The 23,544-nt window shown below is 40.6% G+C and overlaps 2 protein-coding genes across 2 annotated transcripts; both read left to right on the forward strand.

Moving 5' to 3' along the window:
- The first annotated feature begins 1,026 nt into the window (after positions 1 to 1,026).
- LOC148836809 (COP9 signalosome complex subunit 7b-like) lies at positions 1,027 to 5,876 on the forward strand. Its single transcript, XM_088913864.1, has 6 exons — positions 1,027 to 1,188; positions 1,853 to 1,928; positions 2,021 to 2,109; positions 2,868 to 3,073; positions 3,531 to 3,636; positions 3,877 to 5,876. Exons 1-6 carry the CDS (start codon positions 1,027 to 1,029, stop codon positions 4,027 to 4,029), a joined length of 792 nt encoding a protein of 263 aa, XP_088769990.1. The 3' UTR covers positions 4,030 to 5,876.
- Positions 5,877 to 9,922: 4,046 nt separating this feature from the next.
- prss56 (serine protease 56) lies at positions 9,923 to 21,449 on the forward strand. Its single transcript, XM_088914536.1, has 16 exons — positions 9,923 to 10,016; positions 11,985 to 12,143; positions 12,473 to 12,673; positions 13,069 to 13,122; positions 13,224 to 13,413; positions 13,710 to 13,818; positions 14,437 to 14,593; positions 14,972 to 15,114; positions 15,415 to 15,574; positions 16,444 to 16,632; positions 17,311 to 17,481; positions 18,289 to 18,473; positions 18,816 to 19,332; positions 20,381 to 20,440; positions 20,633 to 20,742; positions 21,213 to 21,449. The coding sequence occupies exons 1-16, from the start codon at positions 9,923 to 9,925 to the stop codon at positions 21,384 to 21,386; spliced, it is 2,673 nt and encodes an 890-aa protein (XP_088770662.1). The 3' UTR covers positions 21,387 to 21,449.
- The last annotated feature ends 2,095 nt before the right edge of the window (positions 21,450 to 23,544 follow it).

Genomic DNA, 23,544 nt, shown 5'->3' on the forward strand with positions numbered 1-23,544 from the left:
AGCTGCGTTCAATCAATAATTTATAGTTAACATATAATTTCCGTATATATACAGACACCATAGGTTATGTTGTTACACGATATAAATGTCATGTTGATGGATGGATTTATTATACTATGATCCTGAGTTACCTGAGTGAAGGGAGATGAGTCTTGCGCTGTTGCACGGTAACTGTGAGCATACCTCATTAACTCGTATTTAACTACTGCCTCCCGTTTTGAATGGAATCAAACTAATTCTGCGCTCTGGTGTTGTGCTTTGATGTTCTTCCTTTGATATCTTCAAAACGTATGTCCCACAATCAAACAATATGTGATTAACCCTGCTTTGGACTTGAGACGAGGCATTTTCGCGTTTTTCTTAGTCAGGGTCTTGGATTTTACAATATAGTACAAGGACACTCAAATTCTGAAATAATATTTTAGTTTGAGGGGGAAAAGACCAGTCTTTCATACATCAATTTTTAGGATTTTTGAAAAAGGCCTCTCCAGTGCTCCACCATCCATTTACTATCCTAACTTCCCAGCCTTCCACACATTGTCCAGTACTTGCTGTAGCAAACTATAGGATGAGGTGTTGAGCTCTTGTCTTTCCATCACAATACAACCTATGCCTTTGTGATTAATCTGTGACCTGATATCTGTATTTAACACCCTGCTTTAATATTGCTGTACTGTACCTTGTTTTAAGTAGGTACATTATTTTCCATTCATTTTCACATGCATTCACAATCATCCATTAGAAGTGTCTCACCCAGTTTACCATCAAGACGCTGTCAGATCTATCTGCATACAACCTGGGGGGCATCTTGGGAAGTTCTGGTCTCCAATGTTGTAATCACTAAGTGGCATAAACAAACGTGGCACTTACTTTAATTTCAAAGTGGATGTGACTTGCTCTGGTAATATTAGGTACGGGTGAAATAAGATAAAGCTCGAAATGGAGCTCAAGATGAATTATTGACTGTCCATCACATGTTTTTGGTAACTCTTGTCATTTTCCCACTGTCTGTAGATTTTTCCCATTATGGCAGGGGAACTGAAATGGCCCAGCAGTTCTTTGGAGCAGTTTATTTTACTAGCACAAAACACTAAAGGATCAGCGTTGATTGCTCTCATTAATCAGGTGCTAGAAGCACCTGGAGTGTATGTCTTTGGAGAGCTTCTGGATTTGCCCTGTGTTCAGGAGGTGAGTCTGGGAAAGTGTTTCATAGGACTTTGTGAAATAATAAATACATGTCCTTGTTTTAGCTACTGTAGATTAGACGGGCCATTTTAGAATAAAGAGGTGATAAGCATTGAATATGGATAGGACGGTCACAAAGTCACAGCAAACAATATAGGAAAGGGACACATACTGAGAAGAACCCAGAGTAAAACAACTAGATCATGATCAGAATTGAGATCTACAGTAGGTGATTAATGAAGAAGTATTGAACCTTTACAGAGGAGGGTACTGCTAATATCCTAGGACATTAAGTGCAACCACATTCCAAACTCAATAGTAACCTCTTTAGATGAGAGAATATCCTCACTAGGAAAAACATGTTTTCTGATGATGGTTGTATTACAATTGTGAATCAAAATAAATTCCCCACCTTTCACACTATGTTAAAAGTGTTTAAAGTTCAATATGGTAGTGCATTTCTCTTGAGATGTTGTCATGCACTACAAGGTTTAAGCAAAAAGTAAGGGAAGGTACAATTTACTGTATGTCAACAGTGCATTAATGCAGTTCAGAATAAATATATTTGCATTTGCTAATAATTATAAGATCTCATCTTGTAAATTGAGATTCCACTGCTATGATGTAAAAAAGCTTCAGGTTTAAAATGTTTCTTATGTTTCTACAGCTTTCAGAAGGTCCCAACAAAGGATATTTTCAACTCTTAAACGTGTTTGCTTATGGTACTTACCTTGATTACATAGGTAAGATACAACCTGTAGTTCACACTTTCAGTAGATGTACAGAAAAGAAAGCATGTAGTGCATTTTCATCAGTATCTCTTGTGTCATTTCAGCAAACAAAGAAACACTGCCTACCTTAACTCACACCCAGCAGAACAAATTGAAGCACCTGACCATTGTGAACTTGGCAGCACGAATGCAGGTAAATTTAGTTGTCAGTAGGTGGCACTGTAGTATGGCTTTTTGTTTTTTTTATTGGTAGAGATGTTTGTTGCAATTGTCCCTAAGGCACTCAATTCAACTTTAAAATCTCAATGTGTTTGGGCTAAATAACTAAAACAGCATCTTGACAGTTGGCCTCTTAAAGGTAAGTTAGGAGACTGTGTTCTGGTGTGGGGAAAAGAAATGTTACAGCCCTGGATTCATTATACTGAACATTAAAAGAAATGTATCCTTCTTTTATGCATGTATATGTTTAGAAACATAAAGTTTACATATTTTTTATATTGGTTAAATGGTATTGTATCTATTTGGTTAGTTGGTAATTGATACTTGACTATGACAAGGTATGGCTTTGTTGCAAGACTGTTGCATAAGCCACTAAATCACCTCATTATTGAGAGAGTGGATTGGGCACAGGTAGTGAGGGGATTTAACCTATTGTATGTCGCGCTTAGTGTGAATCATTAAGGAAAAACACAAGGAGCCAATATGTGGCACTCATCAATGCCTGCATGCCATCGATATGCTTTTTTATATTACTTGATGGGCTTGCTTATTTAATCTTTTTAGTATTTAGGTTTTGTCATTGAAACATTGGGGTATACTGTACATATTTTTACTGTTAAGAGTGTGATGGAGTTCAGCGCAGCAATGTTTTCAACACTAGTTTTGTAATTTACAACAAAAATACAATTTGACCTGCAGTGTTACTTTTTGATTTTTATGTGTGATCTTTAGCAGAGCATTCCTTACTCAGTGCTGCTGAAGGACTTGGAAATAAAGAATCTGCGCGAGTTAGAGGACTTGATCATTGAAGCTGTCTACACTGATGTCATCAGGGGAAAGTTGGACCAACGTAGGCAGCTCCTTGAAGTGGATCTCTGTGTCAGCCGGGATATCCAAACCAAGAACATCAGTAGCATCGCAGACACACTCCAGCAGTGGTATGTATTGATTTTTCCCCTTCACCCTTTTCTGTGCTCTCCTGTCACAGCCAGACCCATAATTTTTAGTCCTTTTTTTACTTGTTCCTTCAGAAATGTGAGATGTAGCAGATCCATTCTAAATATTTATACGGTATGCACCCATACAGTAATAATACATGTGAATGATGTGCACTTGTGCAGCCTATGAACATGCACTTCAGCTGGATCTTGGAGACTCAATTTCAATTCATTAGAAGTATAATTTAATGCCTTGGTTTTTTACCAGTGTTAATTACTTAAGTTCATCTTTGAAAATGTATATATTCTTCTTTAAAACTAATCAACAAAATGGTAGTTTTTTACACCATTGACTTTGAAAACAATGTTTCTTCCCAGCTGGTGTGCCTTATGTGCATTTAATTTCTTGGGGATTACATTGTCCAAGTTTCATTGCTGGCTTCCTGCGTTTTTGCAGGTGCAGTAGCTGTGAATCGGTCACATCAGCGATCGAACTACAGATCAACCGGGTGAATCTGTGTCGAAAGAATCATCTCAGAGCTCAACAGCGATCTGAAACAGAAGTAGGTTCATCATTAGGGACTATGAATGCTAATAAAAGAAACATGAAATGTATCTTCTGGAGAGTAAATAATTTTACCTGTCTGCTCCTTGGTTTTTGGTTCAGGCTCATAAGGATATACTCGAACAATGGTGCTTTTTTCTAGAATAAGTATGTTGATGAGAAAAGTTTTGAAACCCTAAAGCCTAAGGTTTAGGTTTGCTGTCATATTGCAGCTTGTTTTATAAAACATATATTTTAGGTGAGTAACATCAAGAAAACATTGAAGGCCACAGCCTTGCCCTCCTCACAAGAAATGGACTCCTCCTCGCTGGATTGGGAAGGCTCCCAGCCCAGCGAGCAAAGGCCGCTGCCGAAGATGATGTCCAAGACGAAAGGACCAGTCCAACACTAAGGTCGCGGATCAACCTGTGCTCCTCGCCTGTCCGTAAGCCTTACTGATGGGAATCTTGCTGCACCACTGTGGAAAACCCTGAGTGTTTTTGCGAAAAAATAAAATAAAAATTGTAGCAGTTAGAGCGATTTTGTTTTTCCCCCTCCTTTCAAATTTAATTTGTTCCGTCCCCATATTTTTCTTCAGTGTGCTACAACGGACTAGGAGTTACAAGAGTAAATGAGGCACATTGTATTCTAAATTTGCTGGTTTCAGTAGGATGGTCAGTAGTTTTTAGTGGAACAAAAAGGTGTGGGCATAAAGGGAGGAAATTGAAGGAAGTATAAAAAATACAGGAATGTTGTTGTTGTGTTGTGTTTGTTATTGTAGGAAGCTAAACTCATATGGATTTGAATTAAGAACATTTTGTCACTATTCCCCTCAGGGAGAAACCCTGAGTTAGTCTGAGGAGTTTCAAAGATCAGCAGTATAAATATTGTACTGCATATGATTTCATTTTCATACTGGATTGTTTTGTTTATATGTGGAAGTCTTGGTGTCTTAAATTAACCTTTAATCAATGGAGAATTATTTGATTTATTTTTATTTCATGAAATACAACTTTAAATAAAGAGAAAGAAATAGACTACCTAATTTAGTTTGACAACTGCAATACTTTTTTTTTTCTTCCCTACAAAAGGTATTTACACCTTGCAGTTTTCTAAAATTGACCAAAATGAAAACCTGTATTACAGTACCTGTTTTCAGAGATACAGTTTAAAGTGGTTAATGATGTGTAATTGTAATGTGCCACTATATCTGTCAAACCTTTGCTTTTTATTTAATACAAACTTTGTAGTTGCTTGGCATGCAGCTCTGTCTTGAAGAAGCCCTTTGGTCAGTGGTTTCCAATGTCTGCTTTATTCACATCTTTAAAATGAAGTGTTGCTTATTCTTTTTACAACTTGCTCTTATGTGCTACAACCTATTTTGTGTTGGCACTCAATGCCGTAAAATGCAAACTAATTTTATTTAGCACAATATTTGGTATGTACTGTACGTCTAAAATCCATATGTGACCACTAAGTTCTTTTAAAATTAAATGACTGCTTTTCAGCTTTACTCAGGCAGTGGTCCCTGAGGAAAGAGCCAATGTTATAAACTAACAACGTCTGGTCTTTTAACATGATTTTTTGTCTACGTACCCCAGTGACCTACTTTTGGTTTCATTCGCCAGATCACAATGGGAAAGGGTTCCATAACTGTTGACAGTACCTGGCTGCTCTTCATCATGGGTGTTGAGGTTTTCGTAAATGTGTGCGTCCGTTGTGTTGTTTTTTTATGTAAGACTCTGATACGCCTGAGTCGTACAAAACCCTGGCCTCTCTGTGCGACAGCTGCAGCTGGCTTGAAATGTGCGTCATCCCCCACACTGTGAAGATATGAGAGTTATTTTACTTTTCAGGACCCCTTCAGGGACAGTACAGGGAGACTGCCTGTACGGACAATCGCCAAGGCCCAGACGCAGCGCCCCCCTGCCGAGGGTTAATCACGGGAATAAAATAACGATCTGCACAATTAGCTCAAGTTCAAGCCTGCAGGCCCCGGGATTTTGTGGACCCCTTAAATGAGGGGAGGGGGAACGAGAGACCCCTCACACTGAGCCGACGGCTGTTTAAAAAAAAACAAAACGTTACAAAACCCATTACTTTTACACAGCTGAGTTGAGTTTGGCAAAATAATAATAATGCTTTTCCCTTGGGAAATATGTATAAAATGTGGAGTAATTGAAGGGAAATTTAGGACACTTAGAAAGAAAAATGTTTAATTAGAAACAGTTTATGAATATATGTGAATTGCAAGGGCAAGCAGTTAAAGGCTCATCTTTAATTGAAGTTTACAGAATGTTGCATGTAAATAAAACAAATCTCAGATGCTATGCGAGTCTTGGTGAGTAATGGGATGGGAGACCTCCAGGGAAAACCAGATTGGTATTGTAAAGAAATGTTGGTAGACCAGTAGGTGGCACTATTCCCTATGCATCATAATCTCTACTGAGAACAGTGTGCTGCAGAAGGTGTTATCCTTTGGATGATGTGTTAAACTTTGGTTGTGATCCCATGGTCTAAGAGTAGGTGAGTTAACCCAAGTGTCCTTGCTAAATTTCTGTTTGGGTTTGCGAAATCTGGTCTTTCTAAAATTTCTTCTTCAAATGAAATGGGACAGCTGGCAAATTATTATTAGTGAATGAATCAGTCTCCTATTAAGAAGACAATTATTACATTATTTTACCAGCCCTTGCTTTTCTTTAAGTTCTTGAACAGAATTACATGTAATTTTGGGGAGTTGTAATTGAATTGTAAGTTATCACTTAACAGTCTTTTTACCCTATATCGGAAGCCTATATTTAGTTTTTCGGAAATACTGTGACAGAAGCTGTGCATGAAAGCAGTTTTTTGTATTTGTAAATAGAAATCACCCAAAGTCATATTTTTGTATCTCTTGAGCAAAGAGTGTTTTTAATTAAATCACAGCAGAACAAAAGAGTAAGCCACCTGTCCCTAACAGTGATTGTCATTAAGCTGTACACCAATTTTTGGATTGAAATGTTTTTAAAATACAGTGAACAACACATGGCTCTTGGGTGTTTGGCCCCAGGGGTTCCTACAGTACTTTGCAGCTGAGCTAGGATCTCTGCTGACTGTGTGTGACCCAGTGCTAGTCAATCAAGACTTGTCAGCTCCTCCTGGAGTACATTCTAATGAATAAAGGGCTCTTTCTGTAATAAGAGAGGAGAGTTTCACCAAGTGAACTGCTCTGGAATGATGATGGTTTTTATGTGTAATTTAGTTTCTCGTAGTTATGGGGATTTTACATTATGGTAATCCTTTTAATCTCAGGGAAAAATGTGAATAGAAATTGACCCGAGGCACCAGTAACTTTAAAAGGTAATAACATTTGTTTTCAAATCCATCAAAAACTTTTATGCTCAGGGACCAGTAACCTGTAAGCAGTCATTACAGAGTCACTGACTTGAAACTTCTCTCAGGAAGAGTTTGAATAGGAAAAAAAAACAGACGTGTGATGAGGACAGTTTTAACAGACTTCTGGAGAAGTACACGCCTGATATGTAAAGGGATGTAGCCATCTGAGCCTCTTTATGTATTTTTCTGATTTCCTTCCCCTAAAAAACATAGCAAGACAACAGCGTGACAAAATTCAACCTTCTCAGTAAGAAGACTGGTGACTTATCTCCTACTTTACTTAGCATTATTCACCTTTTGCTCATTTTTGTTAGCATATTCATTACATACTCTCCTACAGTGATCCCTTTGGGGACAGAGCACAACAGCTTGGCCCTGGAACAGGCCTTCAGTGCCCACAACATTGGGGAACAATGGAGGACAGTTTAATCAAAGCACATCAAAGGCGGAGGGATGAAAGACGCCGCCCGCGTTTTCATGCCATCTCGCTCTGCCTGGGTTAGCTAACAGTTCTGAACTCCATTGTGCAGTGTGGGTGCACAGAAGGGGCTGGAAACAGTTCAGTGTTTTCTTACACAGTCCCGAACCGGGGTGGGGAGGCAGGATCTTCTCTACAAAAGCATCAGCCGACCATTAGGAAGCGTGTGTTCTTCTTGATGTACAGAAAGATTGGCGATGAGCTGGTTACACACACTCCCACACGTATGTTGGCATTGCAGATTATGCTGTCATCATGAGCCAGTCAGCACTCAGGGGATTTTATGTTTCTAGTTGCAATATTTTGCTCGTTATCAATTTTGTACTGGTGTTAACAGCACAATATGCATATAGGCAATTTTTTTAACGTTGACTCCAATTTACAGTGTATTTTGCATGCACTTTACAGTGCGTTTTATACAAAATGTGCGACTGGTACCGTATGTAACTTGACCTCAAAGGTAGGACAATCCCTTAATAATTGAATATCAAGCTGATGCATACTGATGTATATATTTAGAATGTAATTGCCTGCTAAGAATCAAAAAGAAGAGTGAAGCCTTCTGTGCCTTGATAGGATGGGTTTTTGTAATATGAATGACTTTTTTGACTCTGGATATAGTTGACAGTTCAGATGTCAGCAGGATGACCGATACTGTTCCAAATGACACTGGCTTCTCACACAGGTTACCACAAGATCAGCACGGGTGCCTAGAAGAGGCAGAACCAGGTATCCATCATCCCATCACTAAGTTAGCCAGGCCATACATGGTACAGGTGGGATTTTGCATTGTCGACTCCATGGTGCAGGAAACTTGTGGTTTGAAAGTAATTCTGCATCCCTATCCTTCTAGTATAGGCTTTAGGATCCTGCCACCTTTACCAGAAATAAATAACTGTCTTATAATGAATGGACAGATTATGAAGTGGTCTATGCTTTAGCTGAGTGCAGTAAAGTGAATTTGAGAAACCTATGTTTATGGAAATAACATCCCATTCAGACTGTATCCTATCTTGAACCCATTATCTTCAGAACTAGGTTCTAGGTACCATGACTCTATATTGGACTAAAAACTATTGAGTATGAATGGGTGTAACATACTTTTAAAGGAAATATCCAAGACAGGAAATCCTTACCTGACAGGAGCATTACCACCTTCTGATATAGTCACATCAAATATCAGAAGCTAAGCAAGTCTGGGCCAGGTTGGTTCTGGGGTAGAATTTCTCAAATTCACCTCTAATTTCTCTAAGGGTTTTGGAGAGCCCTAGTCCAGCAGGTTTTCTAGGCAGCCTCTAAATCACCAATTTCTAAAGGCATGGAACAATTTTACTCTCATCAATTAAACAGGTGGTCTCAAATAGGTAGAGATTATTTTGATAAAAAAATCTAGTATCGTATGAAGTTCCCTTCATTTAAATGTTACTATGATGTTAAACTGTATACATCTCCTGGCACTTCTTTTAAAAGTAAAAGTGTTAACCCAAGTGTCCTGACCAATTTCCACTTGTAGAATCTTGCTTTACCTACATTTATTCAATTGGTGGAGCAGTTTCTCACTTCTCCTCCTGACCTGCCTTGTAGCATGGCTGCTGGTGCCGAGTGGCTAACGTGTGTCGTCCAGATGGCTCCTTCACTTCAGTGAAGATTGAAGTGGATCCCCTTAGACTAGTGAAGCTCCTTGGGATCCAGAAGGATGAAAAGTGCAACATAAGAGCTAGGAAGAGTTGTTGTTAGTATTACCTGAATGTATTATTGTTTTTGTGAAACAAAATAGAGCTGTGTTGAGAAATACTACAGTAATCTGACCTGGCAATATTGTATTGTGAGAGAGAAAAGTATGAAAATGATCAATTGGGGCGGCTTGTCTGTGATCGTTAAGGGACAGCTTTGAAGTGGGGAGGCTCACAGGGACCGGGAGACAATGCCTCCTTTGAGAGACAAGCAGAATAGCAGACGTCCCCCCTTTCTCTCATTCTCTTTCCAAGCACTACAGACCACAGCCATCTCTTCCCTAACTTTCTTTCCAGTGCTAATGAATTCAAACAACAACTTCCCCCCCTCCTTTTCCACAGAACCAAGCCCCTTTTTAATTTCTAGCCTTGGCAAGTTTTAGATGGTTTGCTGTCACCGTCTTAATGAATTCAGCTGTTTGTGCATTGGCGATGGAAACACCCCCTACTAACCAAACAGCCCCCCTTCTGCTGTACCCCACTGGACTCTATATATACCCCAGGCAGCTACACGCACCTCCCTGTCCATTGTTCTTGAAGTAAACTTGTAGACAGATGCCCCTCAAGCAAGTCTGGGAGAAAGCTGAGAGACTAGGGAGCTGGGAGACTGCTACTACAGAAACCCTGAAACAAAAAGGCCCTGGGGATTCCTAAAGGCATCAGACTTCAGACATAAAGACTTAGGTTCCAATTTTAAAACTTTTTTTTAATAACTGAGAATGTTGCTGGTCTATCTTCTGCAAATCTTGGATTGCAGTTTTGCTGCACCTACAGGAAGAGAAGTCTATAGGCTGCCTCAAAGCACTTTACAAGGTAGAAACATTTCCTACTCTTCTCTTGGGTGGCGTGTCTGCATGTGTCGGCTATATCGTGTGTGTTTTAGGATTTCTGCTGATGGGGCAAAGGTGGTGCTGTGTTGTCACATAAATAATATGGATATTTACTGGATTTAGCAAATAAATTAAATGACCCAAGAAAAAATCATATTGAACATTTGAAAAAAAATCTTGCAGACTTTTCCAATTTATACATTGAATTACATGTGAATATTAAATTTCACTGCCTACATTGACTACACTGTTTTACTTTGATCAGTACAACTACAGTATGATCATTCTAAGTAAGTGAATTCTTAAAACAAAATACTATGCAGTTTTTGAAAAATTAAATAAAGACGTAATAGGATTAGTTCTGGGTGAAGAGTTTATCTCCGTAGAAACATACAGTTGAATATTTCTATTCATTAAAATCCTGTTAGTGCTAGGTTTAGACTCAATACATAAAATCTTTGTAAATGTTTTGAGACCTTATAACACTACTGTCAAATACTGTAAGCAATTTAAGTTATCAGCATAGTTATTTGAAAAGTCAAGCTGCAACAATACCACCAATTCTGGAAATCAAATAGAACATCTTTAAGTAGTGAGCTGCTGTGTGAGGTGAAATGATTCTCAGGTTCAAACTTGGCAATAGTATTCATCCGGTACACTTTCCTGTCATTTGTATTTCTTACATGCTGATCTCTTGTTAAACTAATTTTGTGTATTTCATTTCTGTATATAGTCTTTTCCAGTCTGCAAACAATTACAGCAAATATACTGTACAGTAGTTTCCAAAATACTTCTCAACACTGAATGAAAGTTATAGACTGTGGAAAGCATGGTAATGTCACACTGTAATACTATTCTGATAGCGCTGGAGTATGATGTTAATGTGTCTGGCAATGCGATTTTGCAAGTGTTTTTATGGAAACTGTGATAACTGGAATAGTACTTCAACAAAGGAAAGAACACTAAGGTAAATAATCATATACATAGAATTATAATAATACAAATACAAATATATATCAAATTATGCTTCTAAATATTTACTGTGATACAACATGGTAAAAGCAGATTAAAGTAAAGTTCAGTGATATGGTGAAAGAATAGAAAGGCAAAGGAAAGTTAAAGCAAAATAAATGCAGGAATTAGAAAGTGAGATCCTTGTGAACATGACTTGCAGATTTACAATGGTTAATTTGCAAAACTGTGCCTTCTCCATATTATATTTCCCATAGAAAGTCCATTCTTGGATTTCTATTTTCTCTTCTGTTACTTTTGAAATGAAATTGCATTACACTATTCATTGCATTGAGAAGAAACGTCCAGGCTCATCAGAAAGCCTTGTCCTGGGTGTCTAAGTCTTGAAACAGCTCAGAGGATGTTAATAACTTTCTGTTTACTTGGACTGGAAGAGCTGTATTTTAACAGTTTTCCCTGCTTTTCTCTGCTCTATGCAAAAATAGCTCTCCTGTGAAGGTTTATTACACCATAGTGCAATGGAAATAACACCGTACGTGCACCATACTATGAGCTTTCTTGTGCAATATCTCCAATGTAGACGGAACCATCTAACACTTCAGAAATCTTTCACTATATCTCTTATCCCTGTATCTCTCCTTATCTATCTCCTATTCTAATGGCTCTGAGACTGGACCTCAAAGGCAGCAGTCCATTAGGTTTGGGACATTACCTTTAACTGTCAAAACACAAGACCACAGGAACAGGGTTAAAACGGAAATAGAAGACCCTTAACCTACAGCAGCTTTTCATTTGTGTTTAAACTCGTATGTCTGATTTGTGCAGTGAGGCATAAGGATTTGTTCAAAACAGCCTTGCCTTTCCCGTTGAGACCTCTTACCTTCCTAGTACGCAGTATTTCCAAGTAGTCAGTGTCTTGTGTCTGAGCCCCACTGCTGACAGCTGCCACCCTGCTTTCTCTCTCCCGGTGCCCGGGCAGCCCTGTCAGAGCGCGGTACGGTGGTGCTGGAGGCGGCCCTGGCCAGTGCCCTCTCCGCCTTGGAGCTGGCAGTGTCGGAGCGGAGCCGGGCGGAGCGGGGCTGCAAGGGCTGCCCGCCCTGCCTCTTTCAGGACTGTGGACAGCGCACGGGACCTTGCGGTAAGAACACGCTGTTGGACCTCGGGGTGTGTGTGGGGATTAGGGCCAGACTTCAGACTTCAGACATCAGACATGGTGCCTCCTGGTTTTGTTTCTGACTGATCTCTCAGCTGCTCAATTAATCTACTTGCTGGAAGGTTATATGCTCCCCCCCCAAAAAAAAAACTTGATAAGAATTGCAATCAATTGTAAGGATTCCAGCTAATTGTAAGGTATGTAATTAGCAAATTAATTTGCTAGAGAAACCTGTTAGCTCTTAAGGCTCAAAGTCTCCACACATAGTTCACGCTAAACACATTATCTACGTGAGCTTGTACTTTATTTTGCAGATGCATTACAAGCTGGCTCTTCAGAGCCCAGCTGTGAGGTGATTGACCAGGCACAGAGGCTATCGGATGAGAGGGATCGTAACTGGGCACTGAGCCAGGCATGTGGGTACTACCAGCGACGCTGCCAGGCTGGAGAGGTGGGGAAGGAGAGCTGTATCAGGATCATGGGAGAGAGCTGCAGCGCCCGTGTCCTGCAGTGCAGTGAGTAGAGTTCTGATTAGCCTTTTGATCACTGGCACCGATTTCAGTGGACAACATGCAAGTAGACAGATTGTTTTTTCAAAGCATTAAAGAGCATGAGCTCCAATTTAGTAACCAATCACTTATACAGTATTGTACGTCCATCATACAGATCTAATACAGTCAAAATAGTTAATATATGTTGCCTTGATGAACAGGCATGAGTCCCTTCTCTTTTATTTAGACTGCATATCTGTTAAGAGTAAACAGTGAAACACAAAGACAACGATTATTATCTGTTTTGCCCATTAGTGTTAGGAATCAAATGTAATTTATAGTTAAATGCACTGGCAGGTAGATGGAGAGAGAGACTGACAGCCATATCTTTATGACTGACTGGGTGTTTCGTCTGACAGGATTGCTGAACACCATGCAGAATCTGGATACGGTGTCTGAGACTAAAGGCCTAGGTACCTTTGCCTGTGTTTCAACTTTCACTTCTGATAATCATCTGAGCAATTTGTGGGACATTACTTTGACCCATTCCACTTTTCTGGTTCTGTTCTCCCAGGAGTGTGTGGGAGAAAGATGGTGGCAGTACAGAATGTCACTCAGCCACGCTCAAGAATAGTGGGGGGCTTTCCTGCTGCCCCTGGTGCTTGGCCCTGGCTGGTCAATCTGAGGCTGGAGGGAGAGCTAATGTGTGGTGGAGTACTTGTGGATAGCTCCTGGGTCCTGACAGCTGCCCACTGTTTCACTGGGTGAGTTCCTTGCCATTCTTGTGATGTTTATTGATTATAAATCAGCACTAGTTACTAATTTGGCAGCGCATGAAAGCAAAAAGAAGTCAAGTGGAATGTGCATGCATATTTATACAGTATGTGCTTGTGCGCTTTAGTGTTTTGCGTTGTTGTATGTGGGAGAAAATGCTACATTGAGCTAAATCTGGAGGTTGGAATTTCACTGATTGCCTTTACATCTTGCTGTGGGATTGCCTTGTTAGGCTAGTGTTTTTTGCTATGGTAAGTTTGCGAGCAGACTCTTATTTTTCTTGCAGGAGCCGTAGTGAAAATTCCTGGACTGCGGTGGTGGGGGAGTTTGACATCACAAAGACTGACCCTGAAGAACAAGTCATGAAGGTCAACCGCATCATCAGTCACCCCAAGGTCTCGACCAGTCTCGTCTCAGTGTGTGTCAATGTGTCTCTGTCCTGTGTGTCTGATGGCAGTGTTTGTCCTTTCCCTTTCTGTCGGTGGGTCTGGCACACCCTTCAGTCAGGTCTTATCAAAGTCTCACCATTGCTTGACAAGGTTACCATTTAAAGGTTAAAGATTAGACAGAATCAGCACGGTGATAAAAGGCACGATTCTGTAGAAAGTGGTACTTGTAGGTGAAAATATTCCCAGACAGTCCCGGACATGACTACTAAAGATAACCTTGTCACAGCAAAACCAAAACTGTTTAAGAAAATGAAATCTGGATAAATGACCAGTAACCTGATTCACATCAGTCATTTTGTCATTTTTGGCTGCTTGCAGAGTCTTGCTTTTGTGAGGTGTACAACTGCCTCCGTGGCCTGATTGCAGTTGTGTTTAAAATCACTATACAATGTGTACTGTGATTATTGTCTGTTTTCTGTACATTGGGTTAGTGCGCACTTTACACTCTGTTAGAATTAGAAATCCAGTAAGCTCAATTCTGAACACTGGACTAATACAACATTAAAAGATTTTCCAGTGTTGGGATGGAGGTGACTTTGTCTGAGAGTTTTCTCTTTTCTGCAGTTCAACAAGAAGACCTTTAACAACGACATTGCCCTGGTGGAGCTGACGTCTCCCGTGGTGCTCTCTGACAGGGTGACTCCTGTGTGTCTGCCCTCAGGGGAGGAGCCGGCCGTGGGGACACCCTGCTCAGTGGCTGGCTGGGGCTCTCTCTATGAAGGTAAGGGGGCAGCAGCCTTGCAGGGCTTTGAAACTAAGGGTTTTAGAAAGATTATTACTAAATGCTTTACTAAATTGTAAACTAAAGACTGAAGTGATAAACTACAGATCATCACTAAATGCTTTAAAAAATTATTTATATTTTATAAGCTTATCAATTATTATTTAGATCCAGCTTTATACTGTTGCATACTATGTAGTGAGTATATTGATTTTCTCATTTGAATACAGTTGAAATCTGAGCTACTGTATGTTTTCTTAGGCCAACTAGTTGCAGGGTCAGTGGGAGGTTCATTTAGCTCTAAAATTTCCCGAGTCTCCTCTGGGCACATGGGCACTGATGGGAAAATGACTGACCTCACCGCTCCTGTCTTTCTAGATGGCCCCTCTGCTGATGTGGTCATGGAAGCCAAAGTGCCCATTCTCTCTCAGAACACCTGTAAAAGTGCTCTTGGCAAGGAGTTGGTCACCAACACCATGTTCTGTGCTGGCTACCTCTCTGGGGGCATTGATTCCTGTCAGGTGCGTTCTAGCTGTACTTGTGCACCATAGATTCTGCCAATATCACTGACCTGGAGAGTGGAAAGACTGGTATGATAAGAGTTTGACATAGCATGTGAGATCTATACAGCCTTCAGAAATGCCTCCTGTTCAAGGTAAAAAATGTATATAAGGACATTTTTAATGAAAAAACGTTAGGAAGCTTTGCTCATATAATATTTTATATTGCGTGGTGTATGTGTTACAGATAGATTTTCCTATTGAATTGTGTCGCTCAGTTAGAGCTCCTTTCCCAGCTCTGTGCGTGCTCTTTTCGAGCAGGGTGATTCGGGAGGCCCCCTGACCTGCCAGGACCCTGTTTCAGGACGGTTCCAGCTGTATGGCATCACATCCTGGGGGGATGGCTGTGGACTGAGGGGGAAGCCTGGGGTGTACACCCGTGTGACCGCGTTCTCTGACTGGATCCGCAGTGAGATACAGAGTAAGGCACAGCACTTGATTGTGGAGATGTGAGATGATCTCTTGGGGTTATTCTTATATCTAGTGTTCTGTGCTGTAAGGTAGTGTATGTTGTATTTAAATAAATTGCTTTCTCCTGTCAGTCATCTTAGAAAGCTTGGATTTCTATGTGCATATTGATGGTAGGGCTGCATTGTCACCAGAGTAAAACTAAAGCTTTACACCATAGCACAAAATATGTGATGCAAAATTCAGTAATATTATTCTAAACCCAAGTCTGGTAAGGCTTCAGGATCATTAACTGTCCTTAGCACATTAGTAGCATAGATCTAACAAGTTGTCAGCAGCTATATCACCCTGCAACTCACAACTCGCCACCCACTGAAGCTAAGCAGGTGTGAGCCTGGCCAGTACCTGGATGGGAGACTTCCCAGCTAAGGTTGCTGCTTTATGAGGTGTTAAAGGTACCAGTAGAGGGCACTCACCCTGCGGTCTTTGTGACTGCTAATGCCCTAGTATAGTGATGGGGACACAATACTGTAAAAAGGCACTGTCCTTTGGATGAGATGTAAAAGATCCTGACTCTCTGTAGTCATTAGAAATTCTTCAGTGTCTCTTGAAAAGAGTAGAGGTGTTACCCCAGTGTCCTGGCTAAATTTTCCCTTGGCCTTTATCAATCATGCCCCCCCCCCCAAAAAAAAACCCTCTATGAACTGGCTTCATCATTCTCTTCTCCTCCCCACTGATAGCTGATGTGTGGTGAGCATTCCTCTGCACTTTGGCTGCCATCACATTCAGGTGGATGGTAGTGGTAGAGTGACCAGAAAAGTGCTATATAACACTGATAGTGTAAGGAATTCTTATGATAAGTCCCATACTTTTCTTTTTTAGAGTCCATGGGGAGTAGGGAGCCTACCTGTCCCGAGCTGCTGCGCACATCAGAGCTGTCAGAGGAGCAGCAGAGGTCAGAGTTCAGTGCCCTGTGCCGCTTTTATGTCAACTCCTGCTCCCCGCTAATGGGCACTACCGCTTGCACCCACCTGGCCGAGGACAAGTGTCGCACCCGCTACAAAAAGTGCCGTGAGTGTTTCTGCACACACGCCAGCTCACCCCCGCGTGAAACTTGCCGTGCTATCGTCAGAGCAAAGCCTGGGTCCCGCCACTCTCCCTTCTCAAGGCAGGGCCAGACGTGCACGTTGAGGCGCACTGCTTCATTTCACCTGCTGTGCCTACTGTGCACTCATTCGTTTGTACAAAGGGCTTCTCTTGGCCCAAACATGACCTCACTTCATATCCACAAGCACTCATCCACATTTCTTAAAAAGGAAAGTCAGGAAGCGCTGCTTGACATTTGCCTGAGCTCCTGACCGTAAGCAGTGAATTTCAGCGTGATGGCCACTGTCAGGGTTTTTTCTCAGTGATTCAAGAAGGACCCTTAGGCTACTTTGACATCCTGAAAGCCATTCCTCTCTTGATATATAATGCTTATGGTGCTCTTTACTTTATTTTCACTGTTGGCCTCAGATTCCTAAAATAGCAATAATAGCTTTAAATAATAACATTTTTTTTTCCACAGTCAGTCTTTACTGACACTGACACTCAGCTAGAAAAATAGATCCTACAAAGCAGCATTTGTTCTAATGCTTAGAGGTGTCTTCCGCGGATAATCAAACTGCCAGCACTGCCCATTTGTGAGGCCTGGTTGAGCGCAGGGGGTGTGTTTGTGCTCACTGGTGCTCTCTGGTGTTTTGTTGGCAGAACTGCGCTCCTTTCTGCAGACTCTGCTGGACCTCCTGCAGCGAGCAGATGACTACATCAGAGAGAAGGTGGACCTGTCCTTCTTCACAAAGACTCTCCCTCAGCTGGTGGAGCACATCTACAGCACTGCCTTCACCACACGGGAGCGCAGGGAGGCGCCTTCCCAAACAGGTACAGCACTCCCACGTTTACTTACTCTGACTGTCACAGAGCTGTGTGTGGCCGACTTGAGACAGTTTATACTAACATCTGCTTTGATATGTATTTACATTTTTTGCTCTTTTGAAAATTGTGCAAACCCTGAATATTGATTGCCTGAAGCCATACATTTTTTCCACCATGTTTTGAGAACATTTTGCCTTTGACTGCTTCCATTTTGAAATTACAAAATAAATTCCCCGAGAATTGACACAGATATGGATTTTGGTTCATGTCACAGATGAGCATGCTGTTACACACAGTCATTGATTCTACTACCAGAATGCAGCAGTCTGGAGCTTGTCCCTGAAGTCAGGACCTCACCCTTGACATGGGTGTCCATGAGTCCATCACAGCGCTCACAGACAGGAAACACGTTAGGGACACCAGTAAACCTACAGGAGCTCCAGTAGCATGTTGTAAGCTTGGGTGTTAGGGCAAAGGCAACAAGATCCACACATACTGTAACAGCAAATGAGATTTTGCTATGCCAGGAAAGGGGCCTAAATTCATGTCACAATGACAGCAGTGGCAACAGCTCGGCAGGTGGACCTTATGTCATGCTGTCTCCTCTCCTTCCTCTCTCTCTCCTTTCAACTGGAACAGGAACTAAAATACTACAGACTCAACAATATAACTTCACCGTGCTAAGCAAGTGCAACAAAACAACTGCGCAACTCAATTGAACAGGACGTACAGTACACACATCTTCCCTAACATCCAGCTGTATTGTCTTTGGAAAAGGCCTTTCCCTTGGCTAACGAAGGTATTATTTTAAAGAGCAGGTAGCGCTGTCTGTCCGGCCCGGAGATGTTGCTGGCCGCACAATCCCCCTTTTTAAGGAGGTGGGACCTCTTGTGGAGGACTGGGCTGAGTACCTCAGGGGGATAGCTGAGGATCTGGATAACCAGACCAACCATAAGGACCACAAATCACCACACCAGGAGAAGACCTTATTTCTACAGGTACTGTACGTGCATCAAGTGCTGAGACCCCTACACCTTACAGCTCAGTACTTAAGTCCTTTTCTTAATCCTTATTTGATATAATACATCATTTGGTGTGTATAGATAGTTCCTGGTTATGTTCTTCCTTAACTGGACAAAAAAACTGAAAAGCTTCTGAGATTTCAGCCTTGGACAGAAATGTAGTCTGGTTTGTGAAGTGGAAGTCCAGTCCTGGTTCAGAGTGGAGGATTAAAAGGACATTGTAATTTATATAAAAAAGAAAAAGCTGCAATTGATATCATTTACCTTTTCATTTTATTAGTTCGTAGCTAAAATGTTTCTCTGCCATTTGGTTTGCAGGCTGAGGCCCCTGCTGTACACAAGCTGGAGAGGGAGTATCGCTCTCTCATTGAGCTTCTGCACTCCAAGCTGGGTTCTGGGGTGGCTTCATCAGCAATGGACAAGGACATAGAGCTTCTTCAAGAGAAAAAACCTCTGCAAGGTATAGATGGAGAGCCAGGCCTAAAAAGGACATCAACACTCACTGCTTCTCCCGAACTTCAGGAACCTACCCTAATATCCGCCATTTCTGCAGCAGGGGAACTCAAAGCCAGGACAACGAAGGGAAGTTATGGAGAGCTTACTACTTCTATGCCCCTGGGGTCTGATCTAGCACATGCAACAGCTGCATTTGAACAGCATGAACCCACTACAGTCAAGGCATCTACTGTAGAATATAAACCAGCATTTTTTGAGTCTTCAACCCAGGCACCCGCTCTCACAAGAGGTGGATCGAACACATTACCCTCTTCCCCCACAGGGATTGTTTTTGCTGCATCCCAGCCAGCCACAGAGTCATCTTTCACAAAACAGATGGGTAAGATTCCTTTGCAAATGTGGATAAACAATGTTGAATGTATTTAATTTCACATTCAAATGAATTCACTCTTTTAAGACGAGACCTGGCAGATCTTAATGGACTAGACCACTCACCCCTCAACATTTCTAGCACGGGACCCAAACTCACAAGTTATTGCCTTTCTTATGACCCATCTTTCCAGGGGAGAGGGTGATGAACTGTACTACTCTCCAGTCCTCCCACATACTCTAAATCAGGGATATGATCTTCTACTCCACTACCCCTAGAGTCTTCTTGGTTTGGTTCCACCTGAAGCTTATTACATAGTTGGGCTAGTTAATTAATTAACCACTTAGTTGTAATACTTCAAATCTGGCTTAGAGGTATTTCATGAATAACTGTACCTTTAAGGAAGTTAATGTTTTAAGTAATCAATGGTAAAAGACCTTAAGAATTAATCTATATTTCTATCAGAAAATAATTGTTAATTGTTAAATTGACTACTCAGGTTGAAACAAAGCCCAAAAAATATACTTCCCTTAGAAACTGAGTTTGATAGCCCTTCGCTTTCTATAAATGGACTATATGAGTTTCAATATATAGTTTAAGAATGTATGGTCTAGAAAATACCCAATACTGTTTACCCAGACTGCTTTCCATACTGTACAATGCAGTAACTGCTACTGAATTTCAGAAATTGAAGTGTAGTGCTGCCTAATACCATTTTAAATTCAAATTATGGATTCTTATAGACTTGAATTAAACTTTTAAAATATTTAAATAATGTCAGACCAGTGTTTTATTGGTCGGACTGTGTTGATGGCAGTATTAAGAACTATTATTAGCTTGCCATTACCTCAGATGAGAGAATGTATGAAAAATTGTTGCAATGTCAGTGGCTGAGATCCATTATCATGAATTATGATCCCAGTGGCCCTAGGCATTTAGGAGTGCAGGGTGTCAACTACTATGCCATTTGTCTGGGTTTCTGCAGTGTTAGGTACTGAAGATTGATCTCTCTGGATTCCCAGATGTAACCCTTACCCAATGAATATATTGTTTTCAGAGGTCTATACGAGACATCGAAATCTGCGCAAGAGACAGGTGTCTGGGACCAGCAACAAAGGTAAGAAACAAATAATATAAGAGCTCTTTGAGTCTGATTTTAACAGGAAGGAATTTGGACTGTAGTTTAGAGTTGAGGAAAAGGCTATGTGTGAGTATTAAGAGATCAGAGATGAAAGATTGGAAAGCTGTTAGTACTAAAATAATAATAAGTCATATGGCTAAATGCTAACAGCTTGCTCTGATGTTGCAGCACTGTGCCCTGGTGTGAGTGAATCTGCACAGCACGTTAATATGGTCAAAGAGGCATACCGCTGGATACTGGGAATTCCCAGCAAGAACCTCTGTATGACCTTCCAAGAGGTGAGCTCCCTGTCATATCTCTCTGTGATACAGTTTCTCTTATTTTTCTTTGCAGTTGATTGCCAGTTTCCCTTTAGGTCCCAACCTCACATGGGACCTAAAAAGAATCAAAAGCAGCTCAACTCTTTGAAGTGAATAAGAAACCTAGAAATATCTTTTATATTAAATTGAATCCACCGAGTCGTGTAACCTGAGCTCATGTGGAGCTCAGTTTGCTGCGCTGTGACTATCAAGCACCGGGATAAATAAAAATATGTTCACCAACTGTGATGGGAAACCTTTTGTGGAGAACTGGACACCTGTTGGCTTAAGTGATAGCGATTCCACTGTGTCTTACCGCAAGCTTTTCTCGGAACTACAGTGCGTCCATTTTGCTTCTTTTGGTTTGGTGGAGAAGTATTGTTTTGCAAACATCATGAAAGACATTTAGGTTCTGCAGCGCAACAGATGTGTGTCCTGCTTGTTAACAGGTGCTTGTGGACATCGCCTCCAAGAATGAGAAAGGCCTGTATGAGGCGCGGGTTCGAGCCACAGTTGGTGGACGGCCTTTCACGTTCTACAGCCTGGTGGGATTGGAGAGTGAGTCGTTCTACCGCAGCATGCCTCGGGTCATTGCTCTGGCGCTCGATGCACTTAAGACATAAGGTTAGAATGGCCAAGCATGTCTAGCAGGCATGGTGCAGGGAATCTCAGCCTCTCCATGTGGCCTGTCTTTGAACGACACAGTCCCCCGACAAGCCAAAATGATATATTAAACATATATGAAACAGCAGGTTTATGAATGTGGATTCCAGCTGTGTGGCAGAGTCCGAACTTTATCTTTACCCAGACATCTTCCTCAAGTTTCACAGCAGGAAGATGGACAACAGATCTTGGTTTTATGCACATTAGATGTTCTTATTTGTATTTATAATTGTCCCAATCTGAATTGATCTACATGGAATCCTTTCTTTGAACCCTTTGAACCCTTGACTTTCTTCCTGTTGTCCTGATTTGCTTTGATGGTTGCTTATGCCTTGTTATAGATTTTTGTTGTGCCAACTCTTAAATATTTAAGGGCAGTACTTTTTCAAAGTACTGCAAAATATATGAAACTGTTTTAGAAGAAAACATCATTCACAAGAGCCACCAACTACTAATACAAGAAAAACATTGATCCTGAATTTCAAGTTCTGGAATTTCTAGCCAGTGTTGAGTGCTGAAGTGAAATTCTGTAATCAGAGTCTACCAAATTAGGTGATCTCGCCTGTCTTTAGATCCAGTTCTCAGTCTTATGTTAAAACCTGTTTATAGATATGTACAGACGTCCACATGATAAGTTAAATAATTGTTTTGACAAAGGTTGAACCTTTAAAAAAATACAAGACTGTAAATGTAATGTAATTCTTAATTTTTATGATATATTTATTTGTATAGAGAAGAATGCTTTGTATTTTTGTTAAAAAAAATAAAACCCTCATTTTTAAAAAAGTCATGCTGTACAGTATTTATGATGTTGGAAGAACTGCTAAATAATCCTGTATTTCTATTGTATAGTCATAAAACAAAAAAAGCCCCAGCCACATTTTACAATTACTGGAGACCTGGAGGAGTGACAAGTTAGAAATATGTTACCTGTTTCAAGTTTTCTTATTCAGGTGAAGGATTTTTCCACTGGTATCACAACAGAGTTAGTTATGAAAACTAATCTTTAATTTAAGACAAGGCAAACAAATGTGTTATAAAATATAGTGTAAAAATGTAAATAAAGTGAGATATTATAGGTTTAGAAATACAGTACATTGCTTATCATTCCATACACTCATCCTCATTTCACATTAGTGTTCCTGTTATGTGGTTCCCAATTAAAGACAACTTAACATTTTTTATTCACTATCCTTACTAGAGATGGTAATGTAGGGGCTTGGGGAGTTAAAAATGAAAGCTGACAATTTGAAAGTGTCTTTGTACAAACCTCACTACAGGGGTTTAAGTTGAAAGCTCTCACAAAGAAACTGAGAAAAGGAGCTGTTCTTAAAAACTTGGCTCAAACTATAAACGTTAGTAAATTACTGGACTTTATTAATGTGAATTGCAACAATTACGCACACATTCAAACAGGAAAATGAAGTGTTTGAATGTTCATGCTCATTTTGGCTTTATTCTGCTCCTCCCATCCAGAATACACAATATATGTATTGAACTCAGGCTCGTTCTGCTGCCTTCCAAGAGCAGCTGTTCTGATAGGTGATTGACAGCATGGTGCCCATCCCCCTCACTGATGCAAAAAATAGACAGAAGAGCATCAAGCAGGCACACACTCCCACTGACCTCTGACATGTTTCCCTCAAGTTCAGCAGGAGCAATGGAGAATTTTAGTCTTGTTTTATTGGTATACAGTATGTTGGGATGATTCCTTTTTTTTCTTGCCTAAGTTCTTAAGAAGACATTTTAAGACTATTCTTTTCCATTTTGTTGTCCTGTAAGACAGGACAAAGAGCTGCATTGATCTTTCTCTGTTGTTCTGTGATATAATGTGTACTACATGAAGGAAATAGGCTGGATTCTAGGATTTTTCTGTAACATCTCTACCAAGAAACAGCTTTTTGTTTTGTTTTAAATCAGATATGAACTTAATAAGAGGGCCTGGTATTCACGATTTCAAGGTTCCTGATTCAAATGGAAGAATAATTGTAGAACTGTAAGATAATCATTCCCTGAAAGGTTTTATGTCTTACAATTTTTTGGAAGGTTTTTCATCCATTTCTATGATCGGTAAGCCATGCGTCCTGGTGAGTGATGCCAGTCCTTCACAAGATCATG

The sequence above is a fragment of the Atractosteus spatula genome, chromosome 4, assembly GCF_055471065.1.
Source record: "Atractosteus spatula isolate fAtrSpa1 chromosome 4, fAtrSpa1.hap1, whole genome shotgun sequence".
Lineage (NCBI taxonomy): Eukaryota > Metazoa > Chordata > Actinopteri > Semionotiformes > Lepisosteidae > Atractosteus > Atractosteus spatula.

Excerpts from the sequence above, each read along its gene's own strand:
- prss56 (XM_088914536.1), top strand. The coding sequence starts at position 9,923 with ATGTTGCTGGTCTATCTTCTGCAAATCTTGGATTGCAGTTTTGCTGCA. Across the intron at positions 15,575-16,443 it reads GATCCGCAGTGAGATACAGA|AGTCCATGGGGAGTAGGGAG; the intron begins GTAAGGCACAGC and ends TTTCTTTTTTAG. Across the intron at positions 19,333-20,380 it reads ATCTTTCACAAAACAGATGG|AGGTCTATACGAGACATCGA; the intron begins GTAAGATTCCTT and ends TATTGTTTTCAG.
- LOC148836809 (XM_088913864.1), top strand. The coding sequence starts at position 1,027 with ATGGCAGGGGAACTGAAATGGCCCAGCAGTTCTTTGGAGCAGTTTATT. Across the intron at positions 1,189-1,852 it reads ATTTGCCCTGTGTTCAGGAG|CTTTCAGAAGGTCCCAACAA; the intron begins GTGAGTCTGGGA and ends ATGTTTCTACAG. Across the intron at positions 3,074-3,530 it reads GCAGACACACTCCAGCAGTG|GTGCAGTAGCTGTGAATCGG; the intron begins GTATGTATTGAT and ends GCGTTTTTGCAG.